The 16,261-nt window shown below is 40.7% G+C and overlaps 2 protein-coding genes across 2 annotated transcripts in view; both read right to left on the bottom strand.

Annotated features, from left to right (window-relative positions):
* Nucleotides 1-7,161, bottom strand: part of LOC103372284 (b(0,+)-type amino acid transporter 1) — a 9,974-nt gene extending 2,813 nt beyond the window's left edge. Inside the window, exon 1 of the mRNA XM_008301886.1 lies at nt 6,460-7,161. Coding sequence (XP_008300108.1) covers nt 6,460-7,158 — 699 coding nt within the window. The 5' untranslated portion in view covers nt 7,159-7,161. The remainder of the gene's footprint in view (nt 1-6,459) is intronic.
* A 398-nt stretch (nt 7,162-7,559) lies between these two features.
* The window catches only part of utp25 (UTP25 small subunit processor component), a 10,324-nt gene continuing 1,622 nt past the window's right edge, over nt 7,560-16,261 (bottom strand). The window contains exons 3-12 of the mRNA XM_008301874.1: nt 15,426-15,609; nt 15,084-15,344; nt 14,850-14,938; nt 14,340-14,750; nt 13,096-13,312; nt 12,803-13,005; nt 11,308-11,490; nt 10,496-10,605; nt 9,971-10,216; nt 7,560-8,250 (exon numbers count right to left, since the gene is read on the bottom strand). Of these exons, the coding sequence (XP_008300096.1) occupies nt 7,995-8,250; nt 9,971-10,216; nt 10,496-10,605; nt 11,308-11,490; nt 12,803-13,005; nt 13,096-13,312; nt 14,340-14,750; nt 14,850-14,938; nt 15,084-15,344; nt 15,426-15,609 (2,160 nt within the window). The 3' untranslated portion in view covers nt 7,560-7,994. The remainder of the gene's footprint in view (nt 8,251-9,970; nt 10,217-10,495; nt 10,606-11,307; nt 11,491-12,802; nt 13,006-13,095; nt 13,313-14,339; nt 14,751-14,849; nt 14,939-15,083; nt 15,345-15,425; nt 15,610-16,261) is intronic.

Below are 16,261 nucleotides of genomic sequence, written 5' to 3'. Positions count from 1 at the left end.
ACAATGACTGTTAATGCTACCACTTTCGCCACCAAGAAGACCACTTGGACTCTTACAGCAACCCGAACATTCAAGACGTTGACTATTGCAACAACCAGAACACACAGAACTGCAGCACATTTCACTGCCAGCGTAGGAGGCACACATTCTGCGTAAAAGGGGGCCATGGCATACTCTGCAATGCTGATCGCCATCGCCGCAACGCTGCAAGGCTTCACAACCAGGATGACGGTGACTGCTGCAAAGAACGCGGGGAAGGAACCATAGATCCGCAGGATATAGATGAACTCCCCACCAGATTCAGGAATGATTGTCCCGATCTCTGTGTAGGACAGAGCTGCAAGCATAGCCACAATTCCTGAGACAGCCCAGATCAGCAGACTTGTTCCAGGGCTTCCCACATAGCTCAGAATAAACTGTGGGGACATGAATATCCCAGATCCGATCATAGTTCCAGAAATTATTGCGACACCACCGATCAACCCAATCTGCCGCTTCATTCTAAGAGCTTCAAATTTTTTGTCCGCCATGGCCTCAGGGATCAAACAGCATCAAATGAAGGAACAAGACACTTTTGCAGAGCAGACGGCAAAAGATCAAGAAGTAGTCCGAGAACTAGCCTGTGCTCTGTACAATGACAAGTAAAACAATAAAGGCCAAGGGGGAGTAGTTTAGAACTGCTCCATATAGATCACCTGATAAGTTACATGCTGGACTTGCAAATTGTTTTACAAGGTTTGATCATAGTATTAGCTCCGCAAACCCTGGCAGCATTCCAGATACATCACATCATGATTGTGTGTTTTACAGTTTAGTGCGAAACTGGGTGTCAAGTACAGGGAGCCTGGCTGCTCTTTATAAGACACAAGCTGCCCTGAAAACATGATCTGGGAAATATTGCTATTTTTGCCAGACATTTCTATTTGTGACATTTGGTTATAACTGATGTATGATCCATGTAGGAGGGTAATTAATCACTGATTTGGATGTTGCTACAATATCATAAACCCTACTCATTTTAAAGATCCCATACTGTGCCCCTTTTCAACAAATTAATCAAAGTCTCACTTGTCCCCACAGTGTGTCTTTCAGTTTTTCAGCTCAAAATACTGCAGAAGTGCTTCATTTTACCATGACCTCCATCGGAGGTTATAACATAAATAGCATACGTTATGCAGATGACACAGTGCTGATAGCGAACAGTGAAAGAAAACTTGCAGATCATAGTATCCATAATTGATACAGAGAGCCAAAAACTTGGTCTGTCTTTAAACAAAACGAAAACAGAAGTAATGGTAATTTCAAAGAAAAATGTCATCCTAACCTGTAAGATAAAATTAGACCAAGAAATACTGAAGCAGGTTTATCATTTCAAATATGTCTGTTTATGGATGACATCAGATGGGAGATCCATCCATCCATCTATTATCTATACACCGCCTAATCTTCACTAGGGTCGCGGGGGGCTAGGGTCTATCCCAGCTGACTTAGGGCGAAGGTACAGGACACCCTGGACAGGTCACCAGTCTATCACAGGCACTTAGAGACAGACAACCAAGCACACTCACATTCACACCTATGGACAATTTAGAATCACCAATTAACCTCAACATGTGTTTGGATTGTGGGAGGAAGCTGGAGAACCGAGAGAGAACCCATGCTGCACGGGGAAAACATGCAAACTCCACGCAGAAAGATCCCGGGTGTTCTCACCGGGACGCGAACCGTTAACCTTCTTGCTGAGAGGCAACAGTGCTAACCGCTGAGCCACCTTGCAGCCCACAGCAAGAACAGCATTTATGAAAATGAAAAATATACTGATAAATAACAGCAATTAGCATCCGTATGAGAACTCTCAGCTGTTATATTCTACCAGTTCTGATGTACAGATGTGAATCTTGGAACGTAAATAATAAAATGTCAAACAAAATCACTGCAGCAGAGATGTGGTTTTACAGACGCATGCCATGTCTATCTTATAAAAACAGAATAAGCAATGAAGATGTTTTAAAGTGACTAAACACAAATGATACACTATCAAACATAATTAGGGAACGGCAAGCAACTTTTTCTGGACACATCGTAAGGAAAGAGACCCTGGAATATATTGTCACAACTGGAAAAATTAATGGGAACAGAGGACGAGGCATGGAACGGCCAACAGTCACAATTCAGAAAGCAAAAGATCAGATTAGATGGAGAGAAATGATTGCCTACGCTGAAAGGCATGGCACTTGATTGATTGACTGATTACCATGAGTATATGGGAGGCTAACTGGCTGTGGGGGGAGCCTTGAGGAACGTCAGAGGTAAATGTCTTTATATCTAAGTTTTTACTTTACACCTCCAAGTTTGTAACAACCACAAAACACAATATAAATGGATTTTCACCATGGTGGACCTTTGTGGTAAAGATAGCCAAAAAACAACCCAAAAACAAAACAAAACAAAAAAAAACCTGTCCTGATACCAACTGCTATAAAACAAACAGAAGAACAAAGCTAACTCTCTGTGGTGCTGAATGTAGGCAGCAGCAATTCATCTGTTGTTTTACTCTTATTGTTCAGGTTTTATCAAGATAAATACTGATAAATCAAAATGTCATATATGTCGATTCAACCAACATATTGATACAAGTAAATTTTGAAAATCTTACTTCTGGATGTTTCAGCTCCTCAGTGAAATAATTCAGATTGTTTCAGCCATCATAGGCCCACAAGCCCAGATAGAAAGCCGTGGATATGGAGCTGGCGTCAGCTTTTGTTCCTTCAAAAGAGTTGACAAAGTTCTCTGTGCAACCGTGAAAAAGCATCACAATGCCTCCCATCGTGATCATTGCCAGTGCCATGAAAACCACCTGGATGATGGTGGCCAAGCGAGTGCCCAGACAGTTGGCTATGGCAGCCAATAAGATGGCTCCTGTGGCCACAGATTTCACTGCCAGCTGTGGAAGGGGGCAGCCGTCGTAAAACAGGGCCACAGCGTAATCAGCAAAGCTCAGGGCAATTGCTGTGGCACTGGCAGGCCTGATGATTTTGATGAAGCTGAAGATAAACATGAAGGCGAACACTTCCCCACAACTGTGCAGCATGTAGACATACTCGCCTCCTGACTCTGGTATGGTCATGCCCAGTTCGGCAAAGCAGAGTCCCCCCAGCATGGCTATCAGCCCGCTGACGGCCCATAGGGCTGCCAACATGGAATAAGATATGCTTGGGAGAGGTGAAGATCCCAGATCCAATCATGGTTCCAGCAATAAATGACACAGCTTCTATTAACCCCACTTCTCTTCTCAGACTGAGTTTCTGTTTGTCACCTTCCATCACTGCAGATCGCTTCCTCAGAGAGATTCCTAATTATATAAACTGCTAGCTGTAACTCAACTCAGGCCCTCAAAGATTTTTTGGAAATGAAGCGTCCTGTCCTTTAAACTGTTGTGTTCTTCAAGTTGATATGAGGAGCAGCACAGATCTCTGACACATAAAATGTTACTCACAGGCTACTTGTTGGTAGACTGTTGTTCCATCCTGCATGAAGTGTACCACCCTGGTTATTCCCTGGATAATCAGTATCCAAGTATCATCATCCTTTTTAGTTTTTAGTAAACTGTTAATGAAACAGTGACAGAACTAGAGAAAGAAATCTATATCCTCTTTCAACTGGTTCTCTGCTAGATTTGGAATTCAGTTTATGATTTTGCTTCTATTTTATAAGCTCTGTGTAGGTAGTTATAGTCTAATGTTGATATATGAACCATTTTTGAGGCCCAGAGATTTAAATAACGGCAAACATCTGTACAATAATAATATCTTTAGTAGATTTAAATAAATGAAAACACTATAATGCTACGGCAACACAATATGAAAAAACAAATAGCCATTTAGAAAAAATGTATACAATAATAATAACAATAATAATAAAGATTTTTGATCTGTTTTTTGTTTTGTTTTTTACAGTCAACCTGAAAATACTACCTTTTTTTCTGTTATTATCTTTATAATATCTGTAATTAAACAACAGAGAAAATCTGCAAATAACAGTTAAAAAATACTACTTTTTTCAGTGCTTAATACACAGAATTTTACTTTCCTACAGCATCAAAAATGTGTAAAACAATAATTTTTTGCTGATTTGAAGACAGTGAATATATTGTCATTTTACTGTTTATTGATGTAAAATAAGGACACCCGGGATCTTTCTGTGTGGAATTTGCATGTTCTCCCCGTGCAACATGGGTTCTCTCCGGGTTCTCTGGTTTCCTCCGACAGTCCAAAAACATGTTGAGGTTAATTGGTGATTCTAAATTGTCCGTAGGTGTGAATGTGATTGGTTGTCTGTCTCTAAGTGTAGCCCTGTGATAGACTGGTGACCTGTCCAGGGTGATAATGGGTGAATGGACATTACTTATATTTTTGACCTCTTTTTTTTTTTTAGGGTTAAAATGTCAATTAACGTGTTTTTTCAGTGATTTCACCAGAAATAATCTGTAACTAACCCAACAAGAGAAAATCTATAGAGTACATAATTTTAACACTATTTTTTTTCAGTGTAGCAAAAACTCTGTAGCAGCCCTCACACCACTTCTTGAAACTCACGTTTTCTTACATTGTCTGTTATATATTTTGTGCTCTTCATTGTTTTACTGTAATATTCTGTGTTATTACCTGTAAATTTTATTTGTAAGCACATTAATTTAGACTTTTTCTGTTTACTTCATTGATTTAACTGTTAGGCACATTGTATTGTTCAGAAAAGTGCTATAAAAATGAATCTTTCTTTTTTAGGGGCAGTTGTCTCAGCAGGCTGGATCAGTGAGAACAACAGCTTCCGAAGGACCTTGTAGGGATTTGTGTGATATCAGCGAGGACCTTCCTTTCCAGTGTCCAGCTCAACCAGGTATTCTTATAAGACAGACTAAATACTGTTTTCTAGTTTTTGATGACTGCTCATTTGTATAAGCCTTTAATTACATCTTTGCTACAAATGACCTACCTACCACACTGACTCATCTTTGTGGCAAGATGATGAATTTGAAGACAGATCACCATGACTTTTCTTTTTTAAGTTACCCCATGTTCAAACAGAAGCAGGTTGTCCAAGTCGAACCATATACAGTAAAATGGTTGTTGGAGTCACTTTGTTCTGTCTCAATTTCCCTGCAACGGCTTGTAAGCTTCCAAGTGTGCTAGGAAGCCAGGAGAGAATTCATGTTCTCATGAACATGATGGCTTTTGCAGTTAAGCCCAACATTGTTCATACCCATGCTAACTTGTACGAGGCCAGCTGATTTCTTCTGGCTGGAAATGACTTCAACAAGTGACAAAAGATGGCAACACATTTTGTGTTAGAGATGTTAATGATGGATTTTGGAAGTCATGGTTAAATCACAGTGCCAAAGAGTTCCACACTGTGAGAACGCAATGGGCACGGTGGGAAGCCAAGAGTAACAGCTACGTTGGCAAGAAGAGTAGTGAGAGGTCAAGAAAAATGTCAAGATGACCACCAAGGTCACCCTGATGAAACTAGGTAAATCAAGCTTTTTTTTCTCTTTTTTTTTTTAAGAAAAAAAATACACATAACTAGTTACAATTTATTTTTAACATCGCTGCAGAACTTGCCATCTTTTGTCACTTGTTTAAATCATTTCCAAAATTCATAAAGCAAAATTTGGCATGGGTATGAATAATTTGGGGCTTCGTGGTCAATGCCATATATGTCAACATCTTTGAAACGATTTGGTCTCTAATGTGAAGGTAAGTATGCATGATATTACATGTTTGTTGATAATACATATATAAGATATATGCACCATTTTTTTTCCACCTAACCGCAGACAACATCAAGATTTTCCTGTAGTGGAATTAACAAACTATTAAAAAATAAAGTTAAAATAAAGTTACATATAAAACTAACCATATTTATTTTCACATAACACTTGAATAACAAAAGTATAAACTTTCAGCCTGACAGGTGTTATCTGTCTGATAATGTTCATTCTGTGTTGACGCAAATATCTAATTTTAAAGCCTTTATCAGCAGATACCGATAATGTTATCACTGTTCATTGCTCGTTTTATGTGTTTTTTATTTCCCATATAAACCACTAATAGATTATTTAAATGGCTTGTTACTTTGCTGCTATCTCCTGACGTGTAGGGTGAGCATAAATCACCCTACACGATATAAATGAAGTCCACGGCTTAGCTGAGGTGAAATTTAAAACACTTTTTTTATCAAGATTCCAGCTGGCATGGTTTGAACACCTGGGTAGGCAATAACTAAAATAAATCCTGTTCTTCACGTGTATCTGTTACTTATTTATTGTGGGTGACTGTGTGGAGGGCAGCCAGTGTCAGAGTGTCATGGACAGTCTATTCTGAAGTGCTTATTGGTCTTACTTAACAAGTTCAGTGCAATAATCAGTTAAAAAAAACAAAACCCTTGCACCCTCTGACTTACCTCTGGACGTTTCAACTCTTCAGTCACATAATTCAGATTGTTCCAGCCATCATATGACCACAGTCCCTGGTAGAAAGCAATGCCAATTGGATGGATGCCCACATTAGTGTTCTCAAAGGAGTCTTCAAAGCTTTCAGTGTGCCCTCTGATCAGCATCACCAGGCCTCCTATTATGATGACTGCCAGGGCCAGAACCTTAGCCACCATAAAAAACACTTGGACTGACATTGAAAAGCGAACATTTAGGCAGTTCACGGTGCCCAGTACCAAGATAGCAGCTGCAGCCACGCACTTCACCACTAGCACCGGAGGAGAGCAGCCTTCGTAGAAAGGAGCCACGACATACTGAGCAAAACTCAGCGAGATGCCTGCAATGCCGGCAGGTCTCACAAACAACACCGAGCTGAAGATTAGCATGAAGGCGACGACTGGACCTGAAGTCCTGAGGATGTAGATGTACTCTCCCCCCGATTCACGTATAACGGTGCCCAGCTCAGCATAGCAGAAAGACGCCAGTATCACCAGCACTCCACAGCACGCCCACACCACCAGGCTGGCTCCAGGGCTGCCGATGGTGGAGAGCACCGTCTGCGGGGACATGAAGATCCCAGATCCAATCATCGTCCCTCCAATGAGGGACACGGCTCCCACCAGCCCTACTTCTCGCTTCAGGCTGAGCTTCTGCGGCTCGTCGTCCATCGTCCTGACAGTTTACAGACCATCTACTGTCTGACACCTTTACTGTGGAGAAAACACTGCAATTCTGTGGCCAAAGTCAACTCACATAGTTAATAATTATGTGGGTGGTTCATACCGCTGCCTGTTTTGCCTGGTGCCTTATCTATATTAACGAGGATTGGTGTTTTAGGTGAAGGTCACATATCACAGATGTGCTCTTTTTTTTATGTTTCTGGAAGTCAGAGATGCTGAGATGCAGCTCAGATGTCTATTAATGAGACAGTGAGATCCTCTCTGTCTTACTCCACATCCATCTCAATAAATGGGTCACTCATCCTAACCTCATTTATATCTCACCTGGCTGTTTCTGGCTTGAAATTCCTAAAACAAAGACAACAAACACCTGATTCATTTAAAACACATTTCACATTTTTATGCCTCTTTATTAAAAAAAACTACTGATATTTACTGAAGCACTTCAGAAACACATTCATCCTTTTAGGTCACATGTGTACTTCTGTCAAGGATCAGGTCATCTTTTACACGATAATAAACCCACATCCAACCAGTGAGAGATGATACAAACTCTTATCAGTGATTATTATATTATAATCTCATCACAAAAGTATTTTACGGCCTCTTCACTTCGTGGCTTCATGTTTCTTGGCAGCTCTCAGCTACAGCACATCAAACAAAGCCAATAAACATGTTGTTTTCCAGAAGCACCTGAGAGTGAATGCACAAATGTAATTAAAAGTGGCACATGTTCCTGATGTGCAACCAGTTCTAAACATGTACAGCAGATATCTAACCAAAGTTTTAAGTCCGGTGGTCCCACTTTCACCTGTGCAGCTCCATCAGGAGTTTTTGTCTTCCCCTCCAGTGATAAAGAGGTGAACAGTTTTGTTGGAGTGCAGCATCTGACCTGCTCGCTGCATGCCGGTGATGGCAGCCAGTTTGTGGGCATCGTAGCGGGAGTAGAGAGCAGTGCAGGTCCAGCTGGCCACCTCGCCCTGACCCCCTGCTGCCAGCATGTTACACACTTCGCTGTAGAAGTGGGGGTAGGAGGGCAGTCCGTAAAATATCAGGTTCTGGATGCCTTTGATGGTGTACCTGAGTAAAACAAGGCAGAGATCAGAGATGTTGCAGAATTTGCCAGGAGTAAGGCTTTTTGATACTATTTTACAATACAAATATTATCAAATGTGTCACGGCCATACTGTCCAAAGTATGAAAATATGATGGAAAATCAGAAGAAGAGTAGGGCGCTGAACTACTTTAATGCAGAAACATTACTATTACTATTCTATTGTTATAATTTTTCTGAAATGCTAACTGCGAATAAAAAAAAACAATAATTAATGACCTCAGTGTAGGAAGAGCTGACCTTTCTAGAACTATGTGGTTGATTCTGAAAAGGGGGTACATTGGCAAGGAAAATAATATTTCTTTCAAAAAAAACATTTGGAACCTTTCTTACACATTGTCACACAGAAAGGGAACATCCAAAAAAGTAATTTGCTCTGGATGTCACTAAGATCTATCTCTGCATTCGTCAAACAGAGCTTTTTGGTGTTGATTAAAATTGTCAAACTTATGCTTTCTTGTGTGGTGACAACAATACCAAGACACTGCTGACAGAGAACCTGTTAACATCATTCCTTCTGTAGCTGAAATATTTTCATACAACTGAGGTTGAATTTCATTTTGAACCAAACCTTCCTTTTTAGTGTTTCTCTCCTTTTCCTCACTCAGCTTGCTGCACATGTGGAGCCTTCATGTCAAACCACTCTGTGTCTTATCAATAAAATTTAATTTAAAAAATCTGTGAATCCAGGAACCCTGATATCAGAGTGGAAGATGTTCTGTTAAACATACTTCTCTCGTAGATTAATCATGGAAAATGAGAACCGTACAGGTTTTGTTTTTTTATGAAGAAGCAAAAGAAGTTGTAGTATGATGTGTCTTGCACGTCCTGCGAAGTGACTATTGTGCACAACGCAAAACTAAAGCAGAAATGACACATTGTTCAGCCTTACATCAGTATATAGCCTCTCTCGACAGTCTGCAATCCGAATCAATAACATTATAAAACTAAGACTAAATTACGAATTACATTTTAAATTCTGTCTGTCTCTAAGTGTGGCCCTGCGATGGACTGGCAACCTGTCCAGGGTGTCCCCTGCCTTCGCCTTAAGTCGGCTGGGATAGGCTCCAGCCCCCCCGCGACCCTAATGAGGATTAAGCGGTGTATAGATAATGGATGGATGTATTTCAAATTCTAACTAAATGAACTTAAACTAAATTCAGCACTGTATAAGCCCTACAGAAACAGTGGTGGATTCTATTTACATACCTTCAGAACAAATATGAAGAACTAGTCTTGTGTGAGCTACAGTTTTAGTCAAAATACAAATATATGTCTTTGTTAGAATGAGTACCTACAATCACACATATGCAGTGTTCATTCAGTCACTTGGCACAAACAGGAATGTTTTTTGAGCTCTGAAGCGATCTTATCTGTCTCTTATCGCAAATGGTGATTTGTTAACTGTTACGACGGTGATAAAGATTACTGCCGTCAAGCCTTTCACAAGTTCAGTGTCAAGTGTCTCCGGGAATCATTACCACCACAATGCTCATTATATTCTCTTTTTATTCATTGATGGCCTTGTGCTTAGTCAGGTCAAGTTTTATGAATAAATAGCCAGCACCTCCAGGTAAGGGAACACAGCTGCTGCTGGCTGCTTTTATCTCTACTGAACAAAACACTAAAGTCTCAGAGAACACATGTCACGTCCAGCTACCTGATGGAGCGTTACAAAGAACTGACCTCTTGTAGAAGTGAAAGCGTTCAGTGAAGAGCAGGAACTGTTTTTGTCCTGTCTGAAAGAAGTGTCTGGCTCGAGACACCTCTGATTTGCTGGAATACTCGCAGATGCTGGCAAAGTTCATCTCCTCTTTCTTCATGTAGTTGCGTAACCGGACATAGTCGAAGTAAGATGGGATGTAGATCAGTGTGTGGGACATGACTGAGTCCCTGTACTGAGGCAGCACTTTATCTAAAAAGAACTGAAACCTAAAGACAGAATGGAGAACACAAATTGTAAAACACTGGCAGCAAAGCTTTTGTATGAAAATAGAAATGATTAATAAACCAATAAGGAAACAAATGCCCTGAGAGAGATGCAGTATTACTGTACAGAAAGAGCTCAGGGTCAAGGTACATGCAAGCTCTATGTATATGAAAAAAAACAAGGAGACAGAAAGACAGTGTATGATCTCAACATTTAAGACACTTCATTGGGGCATGCCAAAATTAAGGAGGTAAACAAATGTATTTTTTTAGAGGCCTTACCGAGCATCGTGGTCCATGAAGCTGTCGGAGGAGAACATTTGAAACACATGTGGCAGTTGGACAAGCACCTGGCAGATGGAACCTGTTTTTGGCATGTTCTTTGTGACAATCTGGGACAAAATCCACACAGAGAGAACATTATCAAACAGCACATAACTAAGTTTTGAATCCTGAATTATCCTGTTTTTTTTTTCATCTGGCTAATTTGGTTCTTTAAAAGCAGTATGAGGATAGATTTGTTAATCCTGGATCAAGTTATTTTAAACAAAAATGAGGTCTTACTTAGAAATAAATGAGCAAGGAGTTGAAATCATGACCAGTTATCATTTGACTGCCAGAGTTCTGATCAAGTGACCAACTCTCAGCTGTTTGTGTTTTCTAGATGTAGTTGTTCATTATGTTTTTGTGCAGTCTTCAAATTACCAACATACAATTTAATGTCAAAATTAGCCATGCGTATCTGAAAACGAGTTAATGTGTGGAGTTCCTATGGTCCCACTCTAAAATGTTGTCACGATCCAGCTAATTGTCAACTAGCTACACTTTCACATGTCTGGATATAAGGATTTGTTGCTCTGACAAAAGCTCCAGAAAGCCGCTTCCAGACTAATGTCAAATCATCAACACTGTAATCTGGATAACTTTGCAGGTAAACAACAGACTTTCCTGAACTATCAAGTCGACCACAGTCAACATCTCTTTGTGGCTGCTCCTCTACAGAGCGAGGGTTAATGCCACTTCTGCCTTTCAGTAACGTGTCCAGCTAAACTCACAGTCTGGTGTAATGATGAGTGTACAGTGTAAACAATGACCTGTCCACGGTAGTTGGCACACTGTTTGGTGAGGATGTTGTTGATCTGTGGGTCCTGGATGGAGCTGAACACCAGCGTCTGTCTGTAATGTCTGGCCCAGTTGTTCAGGTTCCACATCCTCACCCTGGAGAAGTCCACTCCATGGGAGTCCAGCGGCTGCAGGTTCATGTGCTTCATCACATGCTGACAAGAGAGGACGATGTGATTTTTAAGAGGACTTTAACTAACCTCAAGTGTAGTAACTTCTAAAAAGGCTGGTTGGGTAAAAAATTATGATTTACAGATTAGAAGTCACAATTGAGTTAGAAAAGTGACTCTTGAAACATACATTTTCCAAAATCTGCCTCTTTGTTGTAACCAAACCTTCACAGTACTTTAGCTCCATTTGGATGAGAGTTACATTGCAGGATAAAGGATAAAATTCCTTGTGGTTCTTGGTAATTTAAATCACAACTCCAAACAGAATTTCAAATGTGGTGAAATTACTGGATATGGACTGTAACACACACAGACACCAGGAACAGCAAACCAAACAGAAAACAAATAAATGTGAAAAAAAATGTAGATGAATCCGCTTGAAAATTACTGAAAAAATAAGCTTTTGAATTAATCTGAATATCATTATATTATGGTTGCCTTCAGTATCAAAGTAAAGACATAAGTACATTACAAAGAAGGCACTTCTATAAGGTAATTCAGCCTACTTCTAATGGCACCAGTTTGACAAGATGTAAACAAACATAGGCTGAAAACAAAATAGAATGGCAGCACCTACCTGTAGGTGAAATTACAACAGCCCTTCACTGAGCTTGCAGAGTGCAGGTTTCAAAAAAGGTTTGTAGTAATACTTCCATCAGATTGGCGAGAACATGTTCAACTTCCAAGGAGCTTCAGTCAAAAGGCAAGTGGACTTCACTTTTAGGTTCTTGAAGATGTTTCACCTCTCATTCAAAAGGGTTTTTCAGTTCTGTGTGTCAAGAACCTAAAAGAGAAGTCCACTTGCTTTTTTTTACTGAAGCTCCTAAGATTACCATGACCTGGATGATTAGGAATCTACATTTTTTTTGTTTTAGCTTTTTCTGCTTTCACACAAGAGCTTAATTTCACATTGAGCTGATAAAAAGTGGGCAAAAAAATCTTCCTACAGAGAAAACTGATAAATGTACCTTTAGATAGAAGGCCGTTGCTCTGGGCATTTCAGGAGGAGCAGCAACAACAGTAAGAAAATTCAGCTGTATGTACTGTTGACTAAGTGTGACAGGAGTAAAATCACTGGCAATGGTAAAATCAGAAGAAAAATAAATATGGTCCAATTTGGGTTTTAATCAAATCTTCATCTAACCGCATTTCCCTACATGTAGAATTCAAGTATACTCTGCCTTATAGACGCCTACAGCAGCTGCTGGACAGCAGATGGCGCCACATCTTTCCAGCAGTAGGAACCAGAAGGTTACACTCTGCAAACATGTCAGACTGAATAGGTGTGTATTCTCACCAGGACATGTTCCCAGTTCTGCATGAGGAAGACATCTGCCTGGTCCACCACCAGCAGCTCGATAGAGGACAGGAAGTCAAAGTCTCTCTTATTTTCTCCTTCTGCTCCCAGCACAGTGCGAAGGCCCAGTGGAGATGCAATGATGATGTCTGATGAGTAGAAGGGAGCATAGAGACGTATGCTGCTTCTTATAATGGAGACACCTGGTGAGGAGAGTACACAATAACTTAGGAGGACAAATTGAGGAGATGTTTAAAAGCAGATCACCTTTTTCAATCTTCCTCAGACTGTACCTATCCTAAAGTGATCATCCACGTTGCCTGAAAAGATGGCGCGGTAATCCTCTGGTCTCTGCAGATTGGATGGCTTCTCATCTGCCTCCTCTCCAAACTCTTCTTTAAACTTCTTCTTGTTGCTGACCATAATTTTCTTTCCTTTGGTCTCCAGCAGGCTGATGAGCGTATGGATGACTTGCAGTGCGCTGCCCCGGAATGGAACGAGAATCAGGACCTGAGAGGATCATTACATCATTACAACAGCTGGACACAGTAAATATTAGGTAGAAAAAAATTGTAATAAGGGATGACGGCAGATAGAGATCAAGTCCATGTGCTGGACTACATAAGTAACTACTGCAGTTTCTGCCTTGCTGGTCATTTATGCATTTCAGATTGTTAATTGCACTGCAGCTGCTGGACCAGTCCACTAAAGGTGAAATGATTTAAAAACTGTGAAAACTGAAATCATGAATATATGTTGATTTTAGGGACAGAATGTTTTTATTAAATTTTCCCACTTAAATAGAGCTTTGCTTTTAGTTCACTGTTGTGCTACATTCCTGCTAATTTATAAGTCATTGCATCAAAATCAGACTTGTCCTTATGCACAGTGAAAACATAAATACTATAAAAACCTTTTATTCAAAATTAAATCAACAAAGCTGCTTTGACTTTCACATTGCGCGTTACAGTGCCGGATGTCTGAGTTGATGCTCAACAAGGATGGGATTTAATGTGGTGACCTTTGCAACATTACTCTTCTCGACCATCATGTATTAACTGTTTTGCAGTGTGTGGTGTTGTTTCAGCTGGTTGAACAGCTTGTTGTCAGCTGTTCTTGCTTATCATCACTTGCCATAAGCCTAAAATATTGCAAACAAGGGATGATGATTTCTTTTGCGGCGTTACCTCTTCCCCTTATGATTTCTGTTTCGCCTGTCTGCTCTCTGTTGTATAACACTTCTCTACTCTGGAGTGCAGCAGCAACATCCAGGAAATGTTTGCTGCCACTGCAGGGGTGTGTGCGCACTGGCATGACAGCTCTCCAAAAGTGAAGCCAAAACATCTGGACAGCTCCCTGGTGGCTGGCTGTTCGTGTAGGAAGTGCTTTGTTTGATTGTTTATTACAGCTGGCCTGCTGTACGTACACAAATATTACTTGAACTTAGTCTGTGTTTTTTTTTGCCACTTCGGCACAGTTAGCATTTGAGATTACAAAGGGGACAATTATAAACTGAAGAAGAATTTTAGTAGATTACCTTAGGCCTGGTCAGTCCTTGGTCTCTGGGTTCGTCCTGAGGCTCAGCTCCAGCTTTAGCCTGAGTTTTCCGCTCTCTTAGCTGGGCGTTGTCAGCTAGGACCTGCGAATTTGCCTTCAGTACGTGGTTGAGCACATGTAGACAGTATGCACTGCGCACATGTGGCCCCTGGTTAACAGGACACATCTCTGGGTAGTACAGATCCTTGTAGGAGCCCATGAGGGCCAGCAACTCCAGCTGGAGAGGGCTGATCTGTTCTGCAACCCCCTTAGGATTGGACGTCTGGTTCAGGTCCTTCCAGCAGGTCTCCAGCAGTTTGTGAAAAACTGGGAGTTTTGTGTCTTTCTGAGAGCCAATGGAGCCGAAGTTCTCAAGGGAACTAGTAGAGAGTAGAGCTCCCAATTTTGGCCACTAAGTCAGAGAAAGGAAAGGACAGAAAATATAATCACAATTTATTTTAATGAAGCTTGCTGGCAAATTTCAAGTTTAGTATATGGATATCGTTAATACCGTAATCTGAGTCTTAGATTTGGCCCCTGATGTTATCTTCTGCACATCCTCTTCACCAAGCTCCGTGTCCAAATGCTGTAAAAACATGTCTGCAGGAATAAAAACAATGAAACACCATGTAAGTGCATCATATTCGCCACAATTTCACATTCAACAGGCAGTTCACTATATTGGGGAAGCAAAATCTCCCCCAAAAGAAGAAAATGAAAGAGAAATTCCTTCCTTCTTTCTTACCATTATTGTCTTTCTGTTGTGCAGAGTTTTCAGCGTCCTCTTGTTCTCCTTCCCCCATAAAGTTGGTCTCCAGACAGAACTCGGACTCATGTTCCTTGTCTACAAACTCTTCATCTCCTGCCTCGTTCTTCTTCTCTGTCTCCTCCTTCGTCTCCTCATTTCCTTCTCCTGGTTCTGTCAGAGCTTCATCTTCACCTACAGGTTCCTCCTCTCCCCCTTCATCTTCATCACCATCCTCGCTTCCATCTCCATCGCTGTCCTCTATATTACAAAGCACAAAGGTATTCAGTCAAATCATAATGTTGGCCTGAAACACAAGTATTCTGGAAATAAACAGCTCACCTTCACCAAGAAGCTCCTCTTCTTCCTCTTCATCATCAGTGCTTTCCTCCTCTTCGCTCTGTGCGTTACTTGTGGCTTGGCTGAGGGTTGAAAGAAGTTTCTGATAGGCTGTTTTCTCCTCTGGTTCTTCCTCTTCTTCTTCCAGCTCATTGGGTTCAGCATCAGATTGTTCTGGGCTTGATGGCTTTAACAAAGATGAGAAGAGGACACCTTAAAATGGAGCAAAACTCAAGCTTATTGATGAGTGGATGGTCCAAAATTAGTTTTAGGTACATTGGATGTCCTATTATCTCTACTAAAAAGACATCCTCAGCATTGTGCAGCAAAACTACTACAATCATAAGTTTTATATTATATAAATTAGAGGTTGTCCAATTATTGGACACAATATTCAGCATTTTTCTGATGATACTCTTATTTTATTTAAAAAAAAAAAAAAGGCAATTCCCAATAAAATAAATTGATTAAAAAATATGCTTTTTCACTGGTACAGCCCCCTCTGTCTGTAGTCACCATTATGTAGTCTTAAGTAATGTCCTGCCAATAGCCCTATCCGATTGGCTACATGTGACAAGGAGCAGCCAATCAACACTGTAGGATAAATATGAAGACGTTATCTTTAATTTAACATATTTAAAACATAAATAAAAGAATTTTCCACATCTTGCATTGATTATGGAGCTGCAAGCTGGCTTGGTGGTTAGCATTGTTGCCTCGCAGCAAGAAGGTCGCCGGTTCACATCCCAGTGAGGACACCTGGGATCTTTGTGCGTGGAGTTTGCATGTTCTCCCTGTGCAGCGTGGGTTCTCTCCGGGTTCTCCGGCTTCCTCCCACA

Source organism: Stegastes partitus, unplaced genomic scaffold (assembly GCF_000690725.1).
Source record: "Stegastes partitus isolate 25-593 unplaced genomic scaffold, Stegastes_partitus-1.0.2 Scaffold36, whole genome shotgun sequence".
Lineage (NCBI taxonomy): Eukaryota > Metazoa > Chordata > Actinopteri > Pomacentridae > Stegastes > Stegastes partitus.
Note: the sequence above shows the minus strand (reverse complement) of the source record. Positions and strands in the feature narration are given on the sequence as shown.